Source organism: Sceloporus undulatus, chromosome 1 (genome assembly GCF_019175285.1).
Source record: "Sceloporus undulatus isolate JIND9_A2432 ecotype Alabama chromosome 1, SceUnd_v1.1, whole genome shotgun sequence".
NCBI classification, from domain to species: domain Eukaryota; kingdom Metazoa; phylum Chordata; class Lepidosauria; order Squamata; family Phrynosomatidae; genus Sceloporus; species Sceloporus undulatus.
The window spans coordinates 260,481,861-260,500,936 of record NC_056522.1 but is presented as its reverse complement, the minus strand read 5'-3'; the positions used below and the strand labels follow the sequence as shown (position 1 = coordinate 260,500,936).

The 19,076-nt window shown below is 40.4% G+C and overlaps 1 protein-coding gene across 2 annotated transcripts in view; it reads right to left on the bottom strand.

Annotated features, from left to right (window-relative positions):
* The window catches only part of B4GALNT4 (beta-1,4-N-acetyl-galactosaminyltransferase 4), a 256,577-nt gene that overhangs the window by 41,592 nt on the left and 195,909 nt on the right, over positions 1-19,076 (bottom strand). For both annotated transcript variants that reach the window (XM_042445219.1, XM_042445220.1), the window contains 2 exons: positions 11,733-11,811; positions 3,961-4,027 (listed from right to left, as the gene is read on the bottom strand). In XM_042445219.1, coding sequence (XP_042301153.1) covers positions 3,961-4,027; positions 11,733-11,811 — 146 coding nt within the window. The remainder of the gene's footprint in view (positions 1-3,960; positions 4,028-11,732; positions 11,812-19,076) is intronic.

The following is a 19,076-nucleotide window of genomic DNA, read 5'->3' as shown; positions in this document are numbered from 1 at the left end:
CTTAGGACTGGAGCGTGGCTTTGGCACAGCTTCCGGCCTCTTAGGTCACATGCATAATTTAAATAGCATACCTCCAAAATGACCCAAAGCAGCTTTATTTTGGCCTGTCTGCTCGGCCCATTGTGAGCAAAAGCTTTTGAACATGCCCAGGTTTGAGCTGTTCACTGCAAAAAGGATGTTAGACTAAAATTTGGTCACCCAGTGATGGTCACCAACTTGGATTGCTTTAAAAGAGAATTGGGCAAATACAGAGAGAAGAAGGTTTAGCAATGGCTATTAGCTATAATAACCACAGAGGATGGAAGTACCGTATTTTCCGGCGTATAAGATGACTGGGTGTATAAGGCAACCCCCAACTTTTCCAGTTAAAATATAAAGTTTGGCATATACTCACCGTATAAGACTACCCCTCTTCCAATGCAAACCAAATAAAAATTTAAAAAACATCAGATTTGATTTCAATATGGTAATTTTAATTCAAATGCTTATGACATGCAGGTACTTAGCAGGAAAACTTGTTGTATACAAAGCCTGCTTGGATTGGTCAGCTCTCCCTGCCTGCCCAGCCCTCCCTGTCTCCAAGACTATCAGAGCGGTATTGCAAACACGGCTCTTTTTTCCATACCCCGGGCATACCGGACACCTGCAGCTTGTTCCGCTCTTCAGTTACATATGCAGCGACTGCAGATTCTCCAGTCCGGCTTGGAAGTTTCAGCACCTGCCCTATAAGATGACACCCGGCGTATAAGACAACCCTCGACTTTTGAGAAGATTTTCCTGGGTTAAAAAAAGTAGTCTTATATGCCAGAAAATACAGTACTCTGTTCAAGTTAGCTTGTTATTCCTAATTCAATACATACTTTGACAATACACTTGTCCCTCCACATTTGCGGCTTTGACTTTTGCCGTTTTGATTATTCACGGATTTTATTAATATGTTCTCTCTAGGAATATCTAGGTTTTCCAGCGCAACTCTATGGTCAACTTTAACCAAAAGTTGCACTGAAGGACCTAGGGATTCCTAGAGAAAACACTCCACTAGGCATTTGTAGCTTCTCCAGCGCAATTCTATGGTCAATGTCTGGCAGATCTAGAGGTTCTAGAGAGGTATTCTCTCAGGTAAAAACATAGTGTTTTTGTTATTTGAGTTTTTTCCACATTCACGGGGGTCCTGTGTGCCTAACCCCAGTGAATGTGGAAGGATGAGTATACAGTGGATCCTTGTTATACGCTAGGTTTGGTTCCAAGATCCCACATGGATAACAAAAAGTGTGTATGCTCAAGTCCCATTAAATATAATAACATAGCAAAATGGTGTCCCTTATAAAAAATGGAAAATCAAGGTTTGATATTTGAAATTTATACTTTTTCTGAATATTTTCAAACCGTTTATGCTTGAATCCATGTATAAAAAATCCGTGTATAAGAAGGGCCGACTGTATTTCCAAACTCTGTTATTCTGTGCTAAATGGCAGCAACATTGCCTCTGATTAATATAGCTTGACACTTTAATTTGCTGACAGCCCTTTTTAGTAATTTTGAAAATTATTACTAGTCAGTAACTAATCAATGAATCAATCTTACAAGACTTTCTTAGTGGTTTAACATCAACAAATAAATCTGTTTTTAAACAAGTTAAGGGATTGTACTTTAGCAGTAACAGTAATGTTTCCAAGCTCTAGATGCAGTATCGTAGGCAGTGTGCCTTCCAATACCACTTGCTGGGGAAAACAAGTAAGGGGAGTCATGGTGTTCATGTTCTATTTGTGGATTTCTTTGGCCACTGTGAAGAAAGAGTGCCAGGCAAGACAGACCTTGGAAGCTTTGTTGGACCTCAAGAGAATTTCCTGGTCTACAAATTATTATTTTCTTTTTTTACCTTTTGAAGGAACAAAGAAAAGCACATTCCCATCTTAGTTTTATATCTATTTACTCAGAAGACATTTCTCTTTTATTTAGTGGGGCCCCAGTTATGTGCATGATCAGGATAGCAGCCTTCATTACTCTGTTTATAAAATCAATCTTTCAGTCCCTCAATTCCTCCATCCCTCCTGGTGTCACTGCATCTTCAAAATTCTGTTTCAAAAAGCCAGAATACATTCTAGATTGCAACAACTGGCTCTGTGTCTGTAAGCCTAGTGATGTCCAAGTGTGCTACAAATTTCCCAAGCAGCTGGTTTTGTCCTTCAGAGAGAGACTTGCAGCCTGAAAACCAAACCATGTCACCCTCAGCAATGCCTAAGGGCAACTGTCAGATGGCTCCATTTCTCTTACATGAACAGTGGCAGGCAGCAGGGCCTTAGGGAGGTCAACAGGAGATGAGCTGGGGGTAAAAAAGCTACAATCCAGCTGGTGTGGATGTCAGAGGGCAACACTGTGGGGTTAATAAAAGCAGCCAGCAGTGCCCTGAAAAGGTCCCTCTCAGGGAGGAAAGCCATGGAGCGGTTTATTTAATTCTATCAGCTTATTTAAACGAGTTTTACCACATCTCTCTTTTTTTAAAATCAGAATGGCCTTCAATATAGCTCATGTACTCCACAGAGAACAAAGTTAAGAAATAATTAACATAACACAGGAGCTACACAATTAATAGAAATAAAAGGCCAGAGAGTCTACAATTGGAGCAGTGATGAAAACAGCAAAAACCAATCCATCAAATCAAACAGCAGTTTAAAAAACAGCAACCAGTAAGGCCAATCAAGTTGAAGGACAGTAAGAGAGAAAATAGATTTATCCATCAAATTAAAAAATCACATTCATGAAACTACTAACTGTGAAAAGGTTTTGCTTGGCTCTTAAAAAAAGGTCAACATAATTAGGGAAAGTTCCTTAACTGCGGAACAATATAGAATTTAGATGGTGAATGATAGATTTTTCTGATTCTGAGGCAAGGGATAATGGTGTGTGTATTTGTGTGTGTGTGAGCAAAAGACAGAGAGAAAGAGACAAGATGCCTATATTTATAGGCAGGATAACATGGGCCAAAACCCGCGGTATCCCACGTGCAGTTCTGGTTTGTTCCACCCCTGGGCTAACGTGGTGACAGGCAGATGCTCACACACCCATATGCTGCTGCACTGTTGAGCCACCATCACCGCCACATGATCCTTACCTGCTGCTGCCACTTTTCCTCTGAAGGCCCCAGTCGCAGTCCATAAGGGCAGAAATGGGATGTGTGGTTTCACCCACATGGTCAGGCTAGGTTGACCAGATGTCCTCCATTCCCAGGACATGACCTACATTCCAGCTTTCTGTCTAGGAGGAATTAAAAAATGTCCTCCATTCTGAGCGTGACTGAGAAGAATGAATTTTCACTTACATTGCTTTTTTTTGTTTTTATATTGTAATGTCCTACATTTCCCCCAAATGTCCTACATTTTGGGGGTGTCTTGTCCTCTTTTGCAGTTATGACATCTGGTCACCCTGGCCCAGGAGTATCTTCCTATGTCGCAGGCTGCAAATAGAGTCTTCAGAGAGAATGCAGCAGCAAGTAAAGGGTCCTGTCATTGTGGAGTTTCCAGGAAAATCTGCCACAAAAAGTCAGTTAAAAATACTGAACTGAAGAGTCTTTTGAGCCAGGGTCATGTGGGAACTGCTGGATCGACATCTGGCCTGGAGTTATTGGCCTGTGTCATCTGTACAAGATGACACCAGGCCAGGGGGAACATGGTCCTTTTGGCCTGTGTGTACAACCCCAAGGCTCCTTTATCTTTGGGGTTAAGGCATATTTCTTGAAATGCAATGCACTACTAAGGTGAGATTCACACTTGGCACTTTCAGATATGGAAACAAAACAACTTGGTAAACAACAACACAGGGTATTGCAGGTCATGCACATACATGGCTTTTCATGCATGCAAGCTCTCTCTCTTTTCACACACAAAGTACACACATCTCAGAACAACCTCCTTGGATGCAAAGAAACTGTGCATCAAAATTGAGCTTCAATGTAAGATTTACCTGTATAAAGTGAGATGTAGGAGGAATCAACCACCTCAAACTTGAAGCTGGGAAGGTAAACCCGCCACTGAAAGATATAGAAAAGTGATAACTCAGTCAGTATCCAGGATTCTGTGCTCTTGTATGTAGAGATACGGAATTTAGGGAGAAACATGTGGCAGCAATGTGAATGGGGAAGAATATAGGTGGGACCAGAAGGAAGGCACTAAAATTCCTACTCATTATTAATTCATAATAGCAAGTGTTTTTGTTTGTTTTTGTTTTTATTTGCCTGAATTGGCTCCTCCTCTGTTCTCTAACACAATTTCTTGGGAGAATAAGCTACAAGAAGGAAGTATCTCTTCCAGTCCTAGTCAGAAACCTGCTGTTCCTGGACACACCCTGAGGACAATCAGTTGTTAGGAAGTGGAATTATGCCCAGAAGCTGACCATCTGCCCTTGTACATCGGGTACAAAAATGCTGCACAAGAAGAGACTGGATACCTCTTCCACAACCTCTAAGACTGTGTTTAGATTGGTATAACCAGGCTCACCCAGTATAAACCACCAACAAAATTTTGGACAATCTATGCACCCCCTCTCCCCAATTAAATGACTGAGGCAAGGAGATTGTGCTTCTGTGCTTGGAAGCATGCCAAAGCTACTAGCTTGACTGGGTAGTTCTGTCCCACGCCCAGGAGTAAAAGGGAAGAAGGCAGAGATACCTAAAGCCCATGATCAACGGCCCTCCTTTTTAGCAGGGTGTCTTCTGGCCCTTTTTGTGTGACTCCATGAAGTGAAGCATACTTGTTAATATTTTTATCCTCAACAACAATAACAAAAACGGTGTCCTGATACTGAGACACTCCACCAAGGAGAAGGAGAACAGCCTGGGGATTCTTTGCACTTTGGGTCTTTGAGAAAATTTATGCAAAAACATCTGTTTTTCTATATACAGAAAATACATTTTTGGAGCAGAAAACATGATTGTCTTTCCCAAAAGACATTTCTTGTGCATAAAAGCCATGCATATACAGTATTTGCACTAATGAATTTTCACAAATGGATTCCTGTAATATGACTAGTGCTTGAAAACTGCAAAAATGCTTGCATTTCTTGCCGGGGGGGGGGGGGGACCAATGAAATTATTCATTTCCACATGTAGGAAGAAAATCAGCTAAGATTTACCTTCCTAGTGAATTATATGAATACCAAATCAGTACATTGATGTAGGCTATATTTGAGAGGAAGTAACTGGCAAAAGCAAGCAATTTTTCCTTGCCTAAGAAAATCCTATTAATTTTATGGGGTTGCCATAAATTGTCAGGCAACATACAGACACACATACAGTGACTTTGTTGACTGTGGTTTATTTATCCTTTTTATTAGGATCAGTTAGCAAAAAATAAAAATAAAAAATGGCCTATTCACATGCTGGCATTGATAATGCAAGATCATGTACTTCTGCTGGATCACTTTGAAAATTTTCCAGGCAATTTTTCCAGCTATTGTCTAATCCAGAGCATGAAATCCTGTTTCTTTCTTTTCTTTTCTTTCTTTTTTTTTTTTTTTTTTTTTGGATTCCAGTACTTGGAATCTCCCAACCAACATGGTCATTGGAAAATTCTGGAAGCTGAAATCCAAAGATTCAACATTTGAAAGCTGTGGTTTGAACAAGCAGACAAATATTGGTGTCATGAATGCTGTCATTTCCCCACATATTTGTTCTATTATATGAATACTGTATTTTCCCAGCTAATACAAGCTATAAAGTCTTCTTGCTGATAAGATAGTAAGTGCTGTCTGTTGTGTCTGATGTGACTGCCCAAGCATCAAAGCTACTTACTAGACACTACCTCTGACATCACTGTAACGAATACCACCCTCCACTGCCCAATATTTCCGCTTTAGTGAACATTTTAAAACAAGTTTTATTCTCCTTTACCTTATTTTTTGACTACAGTCATCCCGTAGTCTCTGCAGAGAATCCATTCTGCCCCCCCACCCATGAATAACAAAAAAATGTGGGGTGTCAAGTCCTGTTCTTTCTAATAATAATAATAATAATAATAATAATAATAATACTTTATTTATATACCGCTTTTCCAATGATCAAAGCGGTATACAACAAGAATATAATTACATACAGGTTAAAAATATAAAATCTACATATCTCAGTATACATAAAAACACATGGCCAAAAATCTTTCAGTCAATGATGTGTAAATCTATCAAAAATAGTGACTACAGAGCGTCAGACGGATATGCCAGTCGGAATAAATGTGACTTCAGAGCCTTTTTAAAGGCATCCAAAGTGGAGCAAGCTCGGATTTCGTCAGGAAGATTATTCCAGGGAGTAGGTTCTGTGTGATGTGCACATGGCTGCTGGCACAGCTGCGTGCACACACATCCATTTAAAAACACAGGGCTTGCCATCTGTGGAAGCTCAAATCCATGGATGGCAAGCCTGCAAATAAGAAGAGCCCACTGTACTCCCCACTGAACCATACATATACAGATCTTCAACAAGCAAGGCAACATCAAATAAGATCCTCTTCCCAGCAAAGCACCAATACAGTATGCCTTGCATTTTTTCTGTGAGCAAGTCTGCTAACATATTTATATATGTTATATGAAATGCAAGGTACTGCACTTAGGGCAGAAAAATGAAATGCACAGATATAGGATGGGGGACACCTGGCTGAATGAAACTACGTGTGAAAGGGATCTAGGAGTCCAAGAAGACCACAAGTTGAACATGAGTCAACTGTGTGATACGGCAGCTAAAAATGCCAATGCAATTTTAGGTTGCATCAATAGAAGTAAAGTGTCTAGATCAAAAGAAGTAATAGTGTCACTGTATTCTGCTTTGGTTAAGTCCCACCTGGAATATTGCGTCCAGTTCTGGGCACCACAGTTTAAAAAAGACATTGAGAAACTGGAAAGTGTCCAAAGGAGGGTGACTAAAATGGTGAAGGGTCTGAAAACCATATCCTATGAGGAATGACTTAGGGAGCTGGGGATGTTTGCCTGGAGAAGATAAGGTTAAGAGGTGATATGATAGCACTGTTTAAATACTTGAAGGGATGTCACATGGAGGAGGGAGCTAGCTTGTTTTCTGCCTCTCCAGAGTCTAGGACCCGGAGCAATGGATGCAAACTCCAGGAAAAGAGATTCCACTTCAACATTAGGAGGAACTTCCTGACAGTAAGGGCTGTTCGACGATGGAACAAACTCCCTCGGAGTGTAGTCGGGTCTCCTTCTTTGGAGGTCTTTAAGCAGAGGCTGGATGGACATCTGTCAGGGATGCTTTTATTGAGAGTTCCTGCATGGCAGAATGGGGTTGGACTGGATGGCCCTTGTGGTCTCTTCCATCTCTACGATTCTATGTGAATTCTTTCCCAAACCAGCAATATTCCAAAATCCCATTTACAGTGAACAATTCCTTACACTATGTCAGTACAGGATTTCATCCCAAACATATTGGATCCAGAAAATCTACAGATTGTAAAACCAGGGAAGAAACTGGGATTACTTTCAATTTTAAATCAACCAGTACTGTCACATCAGCTGCATCAAAATCTTTGTGCTATGTGCACAGACTCTGTAGTAGCAAGAAGCTCCAGTGATGTCTCTGTGCTTTCATAAGAACCCTTTTTTCTTCCACTGAGTAAGGAACTATAGCATGCTTCCAATTACAAAAAAGTTAGTATGTGGATGGGAAACCACTAATAAATACCAGGTGTTATAGGCTATATTTTAGAGGAAGGAACTGGAAAAACCACCTCTGAGTATTCCTTGCCCAAGAAAACCCTATGAAATTCATGGGGTCACCATAAGTCAAAAGGTGCCTTAAAGGCATATACATACACACGCAAGCTCATGATGACAGATATAATTAAAAGAACAGGAGCTACAGCATCATTTGTGCCAAGAGGGTGAACTTTGTTTACTCCCAATTTCAAAATGGAAATACCAAAATCTAAAATCAGCAAACCAAAGAGCAGTTTAGCCAGGTGTATTGCCCTTGCCTTAATGCTTATGTGACTATTTGCCTCCCCAGTTCCTAAAGTACTGTTTGTGTGTTTCCGTACAAACGAGATCAGCTACCATATTAAGAAAGAAGGAAAAAATGAAATAGTTTTTAAATAAATAAATAAATAAATAAATCTGCTCTTGTTAAAGGAATGTGGTTCTGTAACATCACTGGCTCAGTCAAACAGAACCAGAGGTGGTAGCAGTTCTAAGAGGTTCCCAGGCAAAATGCATGCTGATCCAACTGGACTTGGCTTCTTAAGGTGAACAGACAATGAGGAAAATGCAGAAGGGAAGGGGAGGTCTCACTGCTCTAGTGCCTCTCAATGCTCATGAGTCCCCAGAAGCAGCTGCTGATTGGTTCAGCTTGCTGCTACTCAAACTCAGCAAAGGAAAAGGTTTGATTTTAAATGGTGTGCTACAGGGTATTACCTATATAGTATAGGGTATTACCTATGTTAGGGTATACCAAAAATAGTATTCTACAGTGAACTTGCCATGGGTCAGTGCAAGAGGGGCGCTCCAAAGAAGAGATACAAGGACTCCCTGAAACAACGTCTCAGGCTCGGCCAAACTGATCACCAACAATGGTCCGCCCTGGCCTCGCATCAGGAGGCATGGAGATGCACTATTCATGATGCTGCAACCTTTTTTGTTTTGTTTGTTTTGTTTTTTTTAATAATATTTTATTGATTTAAAATCTATTCCTTTACAAATATATCATCCTCTTAATATCTTCAACAACAATATAATACAGTACACCTAAAAAAAGAAAACAAAACTAAAATCACATAAGAAATATTTCCTCTATATAGTTTCATCTCTCTTCTTGAGTTTACTACTTCCTCCTCCGCTGACCTTCTCCTAATTTGTTCAACTATTATTTACTGACTCTTATATCCATGTAGTCCCTTTACCGTTAATCATTATTTATCTACTTAGCTGTTGCACCAACTTTTAACTTCTTAGAGATAATCCGGTATTTCCACTTTTCTTCCCCAAATTAAATATAATTCTATAAGTATTTAATAATAATAATAATAAAATTGTATTTATATACCGCCTTTCCAGGGATCAAGGTGGTTTCACAACATAGCACATATCAACAATAAAAACCATTAAAAACATCAGAATAACAAATCATACAGTAAACAATCTCACGCTAGCTCAACAATGCTGCTAAGAGGGAGAAGAGGAAGGGGGTACATCAGGGGTCATCAGGGGTCAAGGATATGCCTGCTGGAATAAGTGTGTTTTTAGCCCCCTTTTAAATTGTTTTCTACACATAGTCTACTAGTATTATAGTTTAAATATATATCTTATCCACTATAAATAAAAAAGATTAGATTCATGAAATAGATATTCCTTACTAAATTTATATACATTTACCTAACATTCTTTTGAAACTATCCCATACCTTCTTTCCTTTCCTTTCGGATATATTCTAACCAGCTTTCCCATTCATTTTCAAATTTTTGTAAGGATTTATTTTTAATCAAATATGTTAATTTATCCATTTCAACCATATCCATCATTTTCAGTCTCCATTCTTCTACTGTTGGGGCTTCTTCCTCCTTCCAATACTTTGTATATATTGTTCTTGCTGCTATGATTGCAAATAATACAACCTTTTCATCTTTTCTTTCAATTGAAACACAACTCATCATATTCAAGAGATACATCTTGGGCTTTGGGTCTTCTTTAATGTTACACACCTTTTTTTAATTCTGTGTGTATACTATTCCAGAAATTTTTTGCTTTAACACAATTCCACCACATATGCATATAACTCCCTATATTTTCTTGACATTTCCAACATAAATGTTTATTCTTTTTAAACATCTTCGCCAATTTGTATGGGGTAAGATACCATCTATAGATAGATTTGTAAATATTTTCTCTCATTTCCACACTTATCAATTGTTTAATTTTGTCTTCCAAAACAATTTGGAATTGGTGAAGGTGTTCCTGAAGTGGAAAAAATTATAAAATATCCAAAGAAACAAATTTCCAATTTGTATCAGTTGATAGTTAAATATGAATTAGAAGATGAAATTATTAAAGAATTCATGGTAAAATGGGTGAAAGATTTAGGGGAAGTAATCCAATTAGAAGACTGGGAAAGACTTTGGAAGCTGCAACCTTTTTTGAAAGCTCACGCCAAATGAGTCCCAAAGAGAAACGACAACGCAGAAAGAACCACATCCCGGAAACATCACCCAAGGAGACTTTCTGCTGTGCTTTCTGCAACAGGACTTGTTTATCACGGATTGGCCTTTTTAGTCATCAACACGCTTGTAGAAAGCGTGGGATGAGTCCTTTCTGAATCTTCGTTCACGAAGTAAAGCCAGAGAGAGCGAGAGAGAGCTATAGGGTAGCAGTCCCAAGCCACCAGCTCGCCTATTCAAATTATTTATGTCTATCTATACCAGAAGAAAGCAAACACTTACACACCATTCTTGTGACGAACTGCACCAGAAGGCAGTCAAATAGCCCACTACCACTATTTCTGGAGCTGAGTTGAGCAACTGTTTTGCTATATAACCATTTGTAATGTTTGGACCAAAAACAGCATTTGTAATTTGGATTTTAATACAGTCTGCTTCCTTCTCTCTCTCTCTCTCTCTGTAGATTTGTTACTGTTAATCCTGATGCTTGGAGGGCTGCTGTAATGCCTGAGAAGCTTTCGGACATCTGCAAAGTGACAAAAGCAATTATATGCCAATGTCTGTCTGACTATTTTATATGCTTGCTTTTAAAGAGGCCCATACATGCTGTTCATTCTGCAAATTTAGTATTTACATAGGCATACTAAAGTAGCTGCTGATCAGGGAGAACAACCTTGCTTGCATATGCGGTTCTTGCCCCTCAGAGCTGTCAAGTGATTGATGCATAAGATCTTAAAGCAAAAATAATCCCATGCGGCACTTTCATATTTTCTGCATTCACTCTAGGTGTTACACCTGCCAGGGTGACCTAGAATCCTTTGGCAGAGACTTCACAGCAGGGACAGTCAGCCACTGGAAGGGGAGAACATTTACACTGAGTGGCTCTTCCTTTTAATTTAGAAGTAGGATGAATAGAGCCTCTTTAAAAAGACTAATATTTCACCTCCAGCAGCCTGCAGTGCATCGAAGGCTTCTGTAAAGGGAACACAGTTCCACTGAGAGGCATGAAAATGAGGCTATTTTAAAGTTTCTAGAAGATGGGAGACTTTTCATCTTGAGAATAAAAGAGTTTAAGAAATTACCAGCAAGGAAATCCCACTCACACACTCTCTGGCTCTTTCCCCAGAGAAGGACACAATTAATTTTGAGGAAAAAAAGACATTCTCAAGCTCTGCAGCAGAACAGAAAAGGCCTGGGGAGCAATCTCTGTCTCTCTCCCCCTCCCTCCCTTGACCTCAGTTTTATTGTAAAACTGATTAAGGAGGTTAGGGGAAAAAAATGTTTCCTTTGGCTGGCTTAATCTGACAAACATGGACCTCTCATCAGCCCCCTCCTTCCAACCAGCCAGATACCTTTCATTCCCTCAACTGGTAGCCTGGAATTGAGGGCTGAGTTAATAAGGGTCCAAGCAGAAATTCAGCTTTCTCTAAGAGACAGTAAAAATATATTCACTGTCACAATTTTTAGTCAAGAGACCAAAACATAGATGGTCAGAAGTGCTTTCTGTTTTTCAGCTTCCCCTTCGTTTAATTTTTCTGTTAGGTGACTTTATCTGATGTGGGAAAACAGTGTAAAGAGGATTATACTTACACCAACTTCCACATGATCTGATCCATGGTCATCCTGCTTGTGAAGGAGCTCAAAGTAATAGCGCCTGGAGGAGAGGACGCTGTGGGGGGAAGAAAGATCATTAGAAAACAGGAAGTTTACCCCCAAGGGTACAGGGACTTTATGGGTTCTTTGTTTCTTGGGGAATCCTCAGCTACAGTAGCTATGCAGATCTCATAAATCATGAGGTGGTGAGCTGATACCTTCGAGAGGTTTAGCATTACAACCCCCACAACCCCTACCCAGCACGGCCCAGTGACAATAGATTCTGGGAACTGTAGTCCACAATATTTGGCAGGTGCCAGGCTGCTTCCAACCCCAACTCCAACAATGAATAAGTACATCTAGGGACAGATTAAAATAGCAGAATATGATGCCATTTGCTGCTCACTCACTCCAGGACTTTCTCTAGCAAATTTCCTTTTTTGCTTTCCCAATCTCTTTCAAAGTGCTAGAGGTCTCTTGGGTCCTCTCCGCAGGCTGACTGAAAGTGACTGTGGAAGAAACTGGCTCAAAAATAAACTAGATATTAAAACCTGTACTGTTTCCTCCCTTTGTTAATTGTGTACAAAACATAACCAGATTCTCCACTTGCAGAAAAATTGTGCTGAGGCATGTAAACTAACTGTGCAGCCTGGCACTATCATGGCAGTGCTCACATTTCCACAAAGTTAGCAAAGCCTTGGTAATAGCTAATGTGACAGAGAATAAGAGGTGGCAGTGCAGCTACTAAGTGTCCAAACTGTGACCAGCAAGGTCTATGGTTAAAATGTTGCCCCAGTCTTCTTGTTAGGCAAGCCCCTGGCACTCAGCTTCAGTTTCGCAATACAGGAACAATAGGAACAGGGGAAAATTGCCTTGCAGGGCTTTTGTACAGGTAATTGAAATGCTGTGTACACTGTGCCTCAAACACCTCAATATGTGTTACAAACACTAACAAACTAGCCTTGATGGCAACAGGCTGACTTACCTGCCATATTATGTGTGAAAGTGGGGAGACCTTGGGCCCATTCACACAGCATAATTATATATAGTAATATGATTCAACTTTGACTGTCATGGCTGAACCCTATGGAATCTTGGGGTTTCCCATTTAGGGAGGGGTATTTAGCATTCACAGCTAGAGAGCATTAATACCTCAGCAATCTACAAACCCCAGGATTCCATAGGATTCAGTCATGGCAGTGAAATCATAGAGCTATAATAGTGTAGCATGAAAGAGACCCTGTTTTTAACATCACAAGAGGCATATGAGTGATGAGAACGGTATCATTTCCACTCTTACCTTTCTATAAACCACTAACTCCCACATTTTCTTTTAGCCCAGCTCCATTACCAAAGGTGAGCTCAGCAGGAAAAAAGTGTTTGAGGCAATGGATTGTGGGGAGGTAAAGTGCAAGAAGTTACATCTCTCTTTATCCTTATGCCTCTCTTGTTCACAGACTCCCCTGCATACTGTATGTGAAAATCACTCCTGTGATTAAAAAAAATCTGATACTATCACACTTACTTTGACCATAAACAGAATCTTGATGATGATGATTATTATGGAAAGTAAGGTTGGGAATGGGGAGGATGAGAAGAAAGCAAGTTCCAAGAGATGAGGAAACAGAATCAATACAGAGTATGGAGGCACATTACTGCTTTCTAATTACTGGAAGCTGTGGCCACAATCTTTTTTGGTCACATCACAAAATGCCCATGTGGGTTCAATAATCTGTGCAAAATTCTCATTGCTCTAAAGTAGTGTTTTCTCTCTTAACCTCTGTCCATTCCCAGTTGAAGTCTGACTACCTTCAGAACTGAAATTGTGAGCCAGATTCCAAATTATGCAGGAGCATCATACATATTGTATATATAAAGCATTAATTAAAATAGGCAGAAAGAATGGGAAGGACTGTGATGAACATTCAAGGATTCAGAAAGCAATCATACATGCATGTATTCTGAAGTAAAAGATGGCAAGCCCTTTAAGGATACAAGAAGTAGTAGTACTGGAACACATATATGAACAGAATGCTCCCAGCAGTTCCAGAAATGAAAGAAGCCTACACCAGTTTGACAGAGGCAAGATATACACATTCCTAGCACAGCCAAGATTCTGCTGTTCAATTGCTGCTGCCTGTCAATCCTGATCAGTGAGTGCAGAGGGCTCCTAAAATCTTTTTCAGACACACTTGTTGGCTTGGTGTGTTGCATGTCACTGCTGTCATGGAAACCACATCCATCTCTCACATACAAGGAGACAGATGCCCCTCTGCATTAAGCTGACCATATACCAAACACTTGAGATGCTGAGTGCATCTTCTGACACAAACTCCACAAGGCTGATAGAACTTTGGAGCTTTGGGTGCAAGGGTTCTTAAGTGTGGAGAAGAAAAAAGATCCAATCGTCAGTCTTAAGGTGCTGGTTGGCTTGTATCATAGGGTTTTCTTGGCAAAATTTCTTCAGAGGAGGTTTGCCACTGCAATCTGGTAAGGGTGAGAGAGTGTGACTTGCACAAGATCACCCAGTGGGTTTCAAGGATGAATGGGGGTGTGAACCCTGTCCATAGTCCACCTGGCTCTTCTAAACTCAATCATAGCAATGGCTAAAGCAGGGATGGGCAAAGTGTGATGTGTGGATTGCACATAGCCCTTAAGACTGTAAAGGAGCCCCCAAATGTCCCTAGATCCCTCCTATTTTTAAAAAATATTGGACCAATTTTATGGCATGTTTTTGCTTCAAAACTGTTCCAACTTCACCAAACCCAATAACCACATTTTGGATTTTGTGGCTAAAATGAGGTGAGACCTTTTACCAGTAGACAATTTGGTATGGCTGAAAGAAAAGTAACTTGGTGAAGTGATTTCATACAAAGGAGAGAAATGGATTCAAACACCCATTTCATAGAAAACAAACTGGTGAGGTTCAAATACAAACTACTCTGGACCCAAATTTGTTCCAATAAACAACAAATTGAAAGTCATGTGTACATATTAGAATCCATTTACACCATACATAACTACACCAAACAACACATACAGGGGCCTCATGCACACATAGCAACACACACACACAACCCACAAGCAATAAATTGCCTCACTCCTTGCCATCCCCTCTAGCCCCTCTGCCATATAATCACTATCCATCCCAACCTATTTTTTTAAATGGGGGGGGGGGATAGCTGAGTGTACATCAGAATGAAGTCCCCTCTGCCTTTTTTATTTGCTAAGAATATTCTGGGGTATGCACAAGAGCATGAGGAAATATTGGAAATACAGATGGTGCTCATGGTAATTGCATCACTTTGTGGTAAACGAGTCTTACAGTCTAAAAATATAGGAATTTAAAAAATCACAAGGGATAGATGTCCATGTAGATACTCTACCTATGAACATGGTGGTATAACCGAGTGACAATATTTCAAAAGTCTTTAACAGCAATTGGGGTGGGGAAGATTATCTGATCCATAAACTTAATGGCTAAAGAAATGTGTTGTCTTTAATCTCGAAAGTGTAAATGCTGACCAGGGAGATGGACCCCAGATCTGCTGCCATTACTTTCTTCTTATTGGCTGGACTTTAGTTTTTAGGAGGTTTTTTTAAAAAAAAGTTACTTGAACAAGTCATGTAGTCTATTTCAAATGGCACAAGGTACTTCTGTTAGCTATAAACTTTCAACTCCTACAACACTTTTCTGTACAAGATACAGCAGAACAGTATTTCTCAACCCTTTTAGCCTGGCAGAATCCCTAAATTTTTTTTCATATCTCAGGAAATCCCTGCATAAAAATTATTATATCTACAGCCTCTTTACTTCCCCCCTCCACCCCATCACAGTCTCTTACAGAACCCTGTTTGATAAAACCTGCAGTAGTGCAAAGCTGGATACAAGCCAAGAAGATAGATCAGGGTTTAACTGTTTTTGTGGTCCAAAATATCTAGTGGATGCCACTACATTGGCATCCACTAGATATTTGGGGAAGCCCAGACAATGGTGATAGCAAAGGAGCAGCCTTGTTCTGGCCAATATGGCAGAAATGCTGGAAGTCAGAAATGAGGTTTACCCTGCTTTGGTCAGGCCTCACCTGGAATACAGGTCTGGGCACCACAATTCAAAAAGGATGTTGACATGTTGGAGCATGTCCAGGAGAGCCACCAAAATAGTGAAGGGTCTGAAAACCATGCTTATGAGGAAAGACATTTTGTGGGAAACACAAAAGAAAACTTGATTTGTTCCTCTTTCACTCCTCCTCTCTCTCTCCATGTGTCTATAGTGTGCATGCACACTGCTATGTACAACCAGGGCATGTAAACCAGGAACATCAAAGCCTCCTCACCACAGCTGTGGCTTAGTTGAAGAAGAAGAAGATGAAAAAAGCTCCTCTAATTTCCCTTGGGAAACTCCAGGACATACACCAGGCTCTTGCTATTGAAGCTGGCTGAGCTCCAATCAGCTGCTTCACTGAACAGTGCATGGCAAATGTGCCCAAACTATTCTTGCTACCACCAACAATCCCCGCCCTTCCCTCCCACTTTCTTTCACTGGCTCCCTAATTAGATTACCGCACAAATTGTCCTCAGTTAATCATCTGCAAGGGAATCTGCAGTATATTAACACCCCACACTGAGTGTTTCTAAAGGGGAGTCCCCAGGGTTCCAGAAACTGTGTCAGGCCTGTGTATGCTTTCTTTGTGAACCAATCGTGAAGCATCACAAACCAGCTCCTCCCTGTTATAACAGCAGCTTTAAGAAAATCTTGGGCTGGAATCCAACAAGCCCACAGGTAGTCTGTGCCAGGTGATCCCTGATAGCAAAGAAGGATGGGGCAAGACATTTTCAAATAACCAAATATCTGTTTCTAGATGTTCTGTTTGCAATCACTATACAAAAGTGAGCAACATGATTTTAGAGAGGTTGGCTTCTCAACTGGTTTAATCCCCCCCCCCGAGTTCTCTGCTTTGTTTTTACTGGTTTGAAAATCCATTCTGTCCCAAATGTCCTTTTCCAAACAATGCTCTCTGGTTGAAAGGGCTGGCTATGGCAAGTTTTGTGCTCCTTAACAGACCAATCACTTTACAGAAACAGTTCTACTATAGTAAACATATTAGTAATGAAGGTGCCACAAGGCTCTTTTGTGTGTTGGGGGAATGTTTTTAAATCTCCTCACATTAGATGTCAACAGGCATAGCAAATTGTTTAACCTAAAGTGAGAGAAACCCTGGGTCTGCTAGGGAGAAAGTTCCATCTCAGAACACATATTTCTCACCTCATGAAATGGAAAATTAATGTCACCTTTAAGAAATCACCCACTTCTTAACAGGAGCACATTAAGCACAGACGCCTTCATGGCCCCTTCCTTTATCCTTTTCTCCAAAGCAGGAGTTGGGAAGCTCAGGTTTTGAGGCCAAGCCTCCAGAGGGTCTCACCCTCTTCCAGAGTAGTGTGGTTTTATGGTTGCCCAGCTTTTGTATGGTATTTTCCCTCCAAATTCCAAAGAATGGGAAATGCCTTGCTGCTATAGCTATACATACATATATATTTTATGATATATATGTATGTACGTATGGACACCCATTTCACAAAAATGTTCTTCTCGGCCCGGGACAGAGGGTCCCGAAGCGGTGTGCCACTGGCAATATTAGCGTTAGAGACCGCGCACCAACTGCATGGTCCCTAAACCCTAGCATGGCATGGCGGCAGCATCATGGCAGCATCCCATCCACACTGGTGCCGCCATCTTGACATAAATGACGCACAGCATATATACATTGCTGTGCATTGCTTACATCATGAGCGTGCCATTGGCATCCACCTGGTGACCCAAAAAGAACTCGGTTTTTCCGGGTTCTTTTTACTCTGTAGGGACTCTGCACAGTTTGGCAGCTGCAGCATCCCTCCAGAGGGAAACAAACCACGTCAAGTCCGGCCGTTTTAAAGGTATGTACCAGGCCTTAGTCAGCCTATTTTAAGGTATAGGCCCAACCCTTGTTCATATTCTATGTATCTCCTCCCCCTCTTCTCTCTCTCTGTAAAAATCCATTTTTTAAAAAGGTGGAAATATCTCTTCTGAGGCCCAGTTACTAGCAGCAAAATACTTGTAATATCCTGGCATAAGTTAATATATTGTCATTTTTGGCCCTACCTGCATCCCAGTCACCACGAGAACGTGGCTCTTGAGGATTTCTTGGAAACTGAATTCAGCCTTTGGACTGAAAAAGATTTCTCAACCAACTCTTACCATCCCTAATCGATGGTCATGCTGGCTGGCAAAGATTAAAACAGAGCTCAACATCATCAGAGGACACTAGGTTCACCATCTCCTACTACAGAGGGAAGCTCCAGAAATCTACATTATTGCAGGTGCATTCCTCAGATGAAGGGTCAGGGGCTTTCCTCAAGGCTTAAAAAGTCTGAGAGAGTGTAGGACTTTTGTGCAGAAAACACTTTCTGCATGTGGCTTTCCTTTGCAGGGAACATTTTTTTCGGTGCAAAATACTCTTTCTGTGGAGAAATATTTGTGGGTTTTCTGTGCAGAAAGCATATTTCTAAAGAGAAAAACAGCTCCCTATATAATAATAATAATAATAATAATAATAATAATAATAATAATAATAATAATATATCCTGCCTCTCCCTATGGATCGAGGCAGGAGAACAGCACATATTCTTCCCAAGCGAGAAATCTTTTCTCAGCCAATAAATAAATAGCAAACAAACATTCTTTCCATTTTTGAGCCTCACTTTACCCACAACCGGGAAGAATGGTGGGATATTTTTTCCTTCAGAACTAGAAAAGGGAGCATCATGCAACTCCCATCTTAGCAGCCTCTAAGACAAGAATTTCAGTGTTTAAATAGTTGGCACCCACCCTTCCCCACTTAACATAAAACTGTTTAACATTTTTTTTAAAAAAATATTTTTTTTTTCAAAACAAGAAATAGAACAGAAAGGGTGGGGTTTTGCTTTCTTGTATTTTGGGATAACTACATGGGCCCTACAGTGTGTCAGGGAAGAAAGCTGGAGCTTGGACCACCACACTTGCACATTTGTTTTAACAATTTACAATCTGCATCCTGACTCCTATAGAACCCTCTCCCCTCTGGTTTTGCATCCTGTAACAGACAGAATCTTAAAAGCATCTCAGTCTTGTGAGTTTCTATCTTGAGTCAATACTTCCCCATTCCCAAACCAACTATTTTATATTATGTAGTTATCTTCATTATTTATTTAGACTTTGCCCTTTATAAAGCTCCATCATACTACTTTCTATTATTCAATGCAATTATTGTACCTGCTTTGAGCCTCCTGTGTTAATGAAAATGCCACTTCGGATTATTTTGT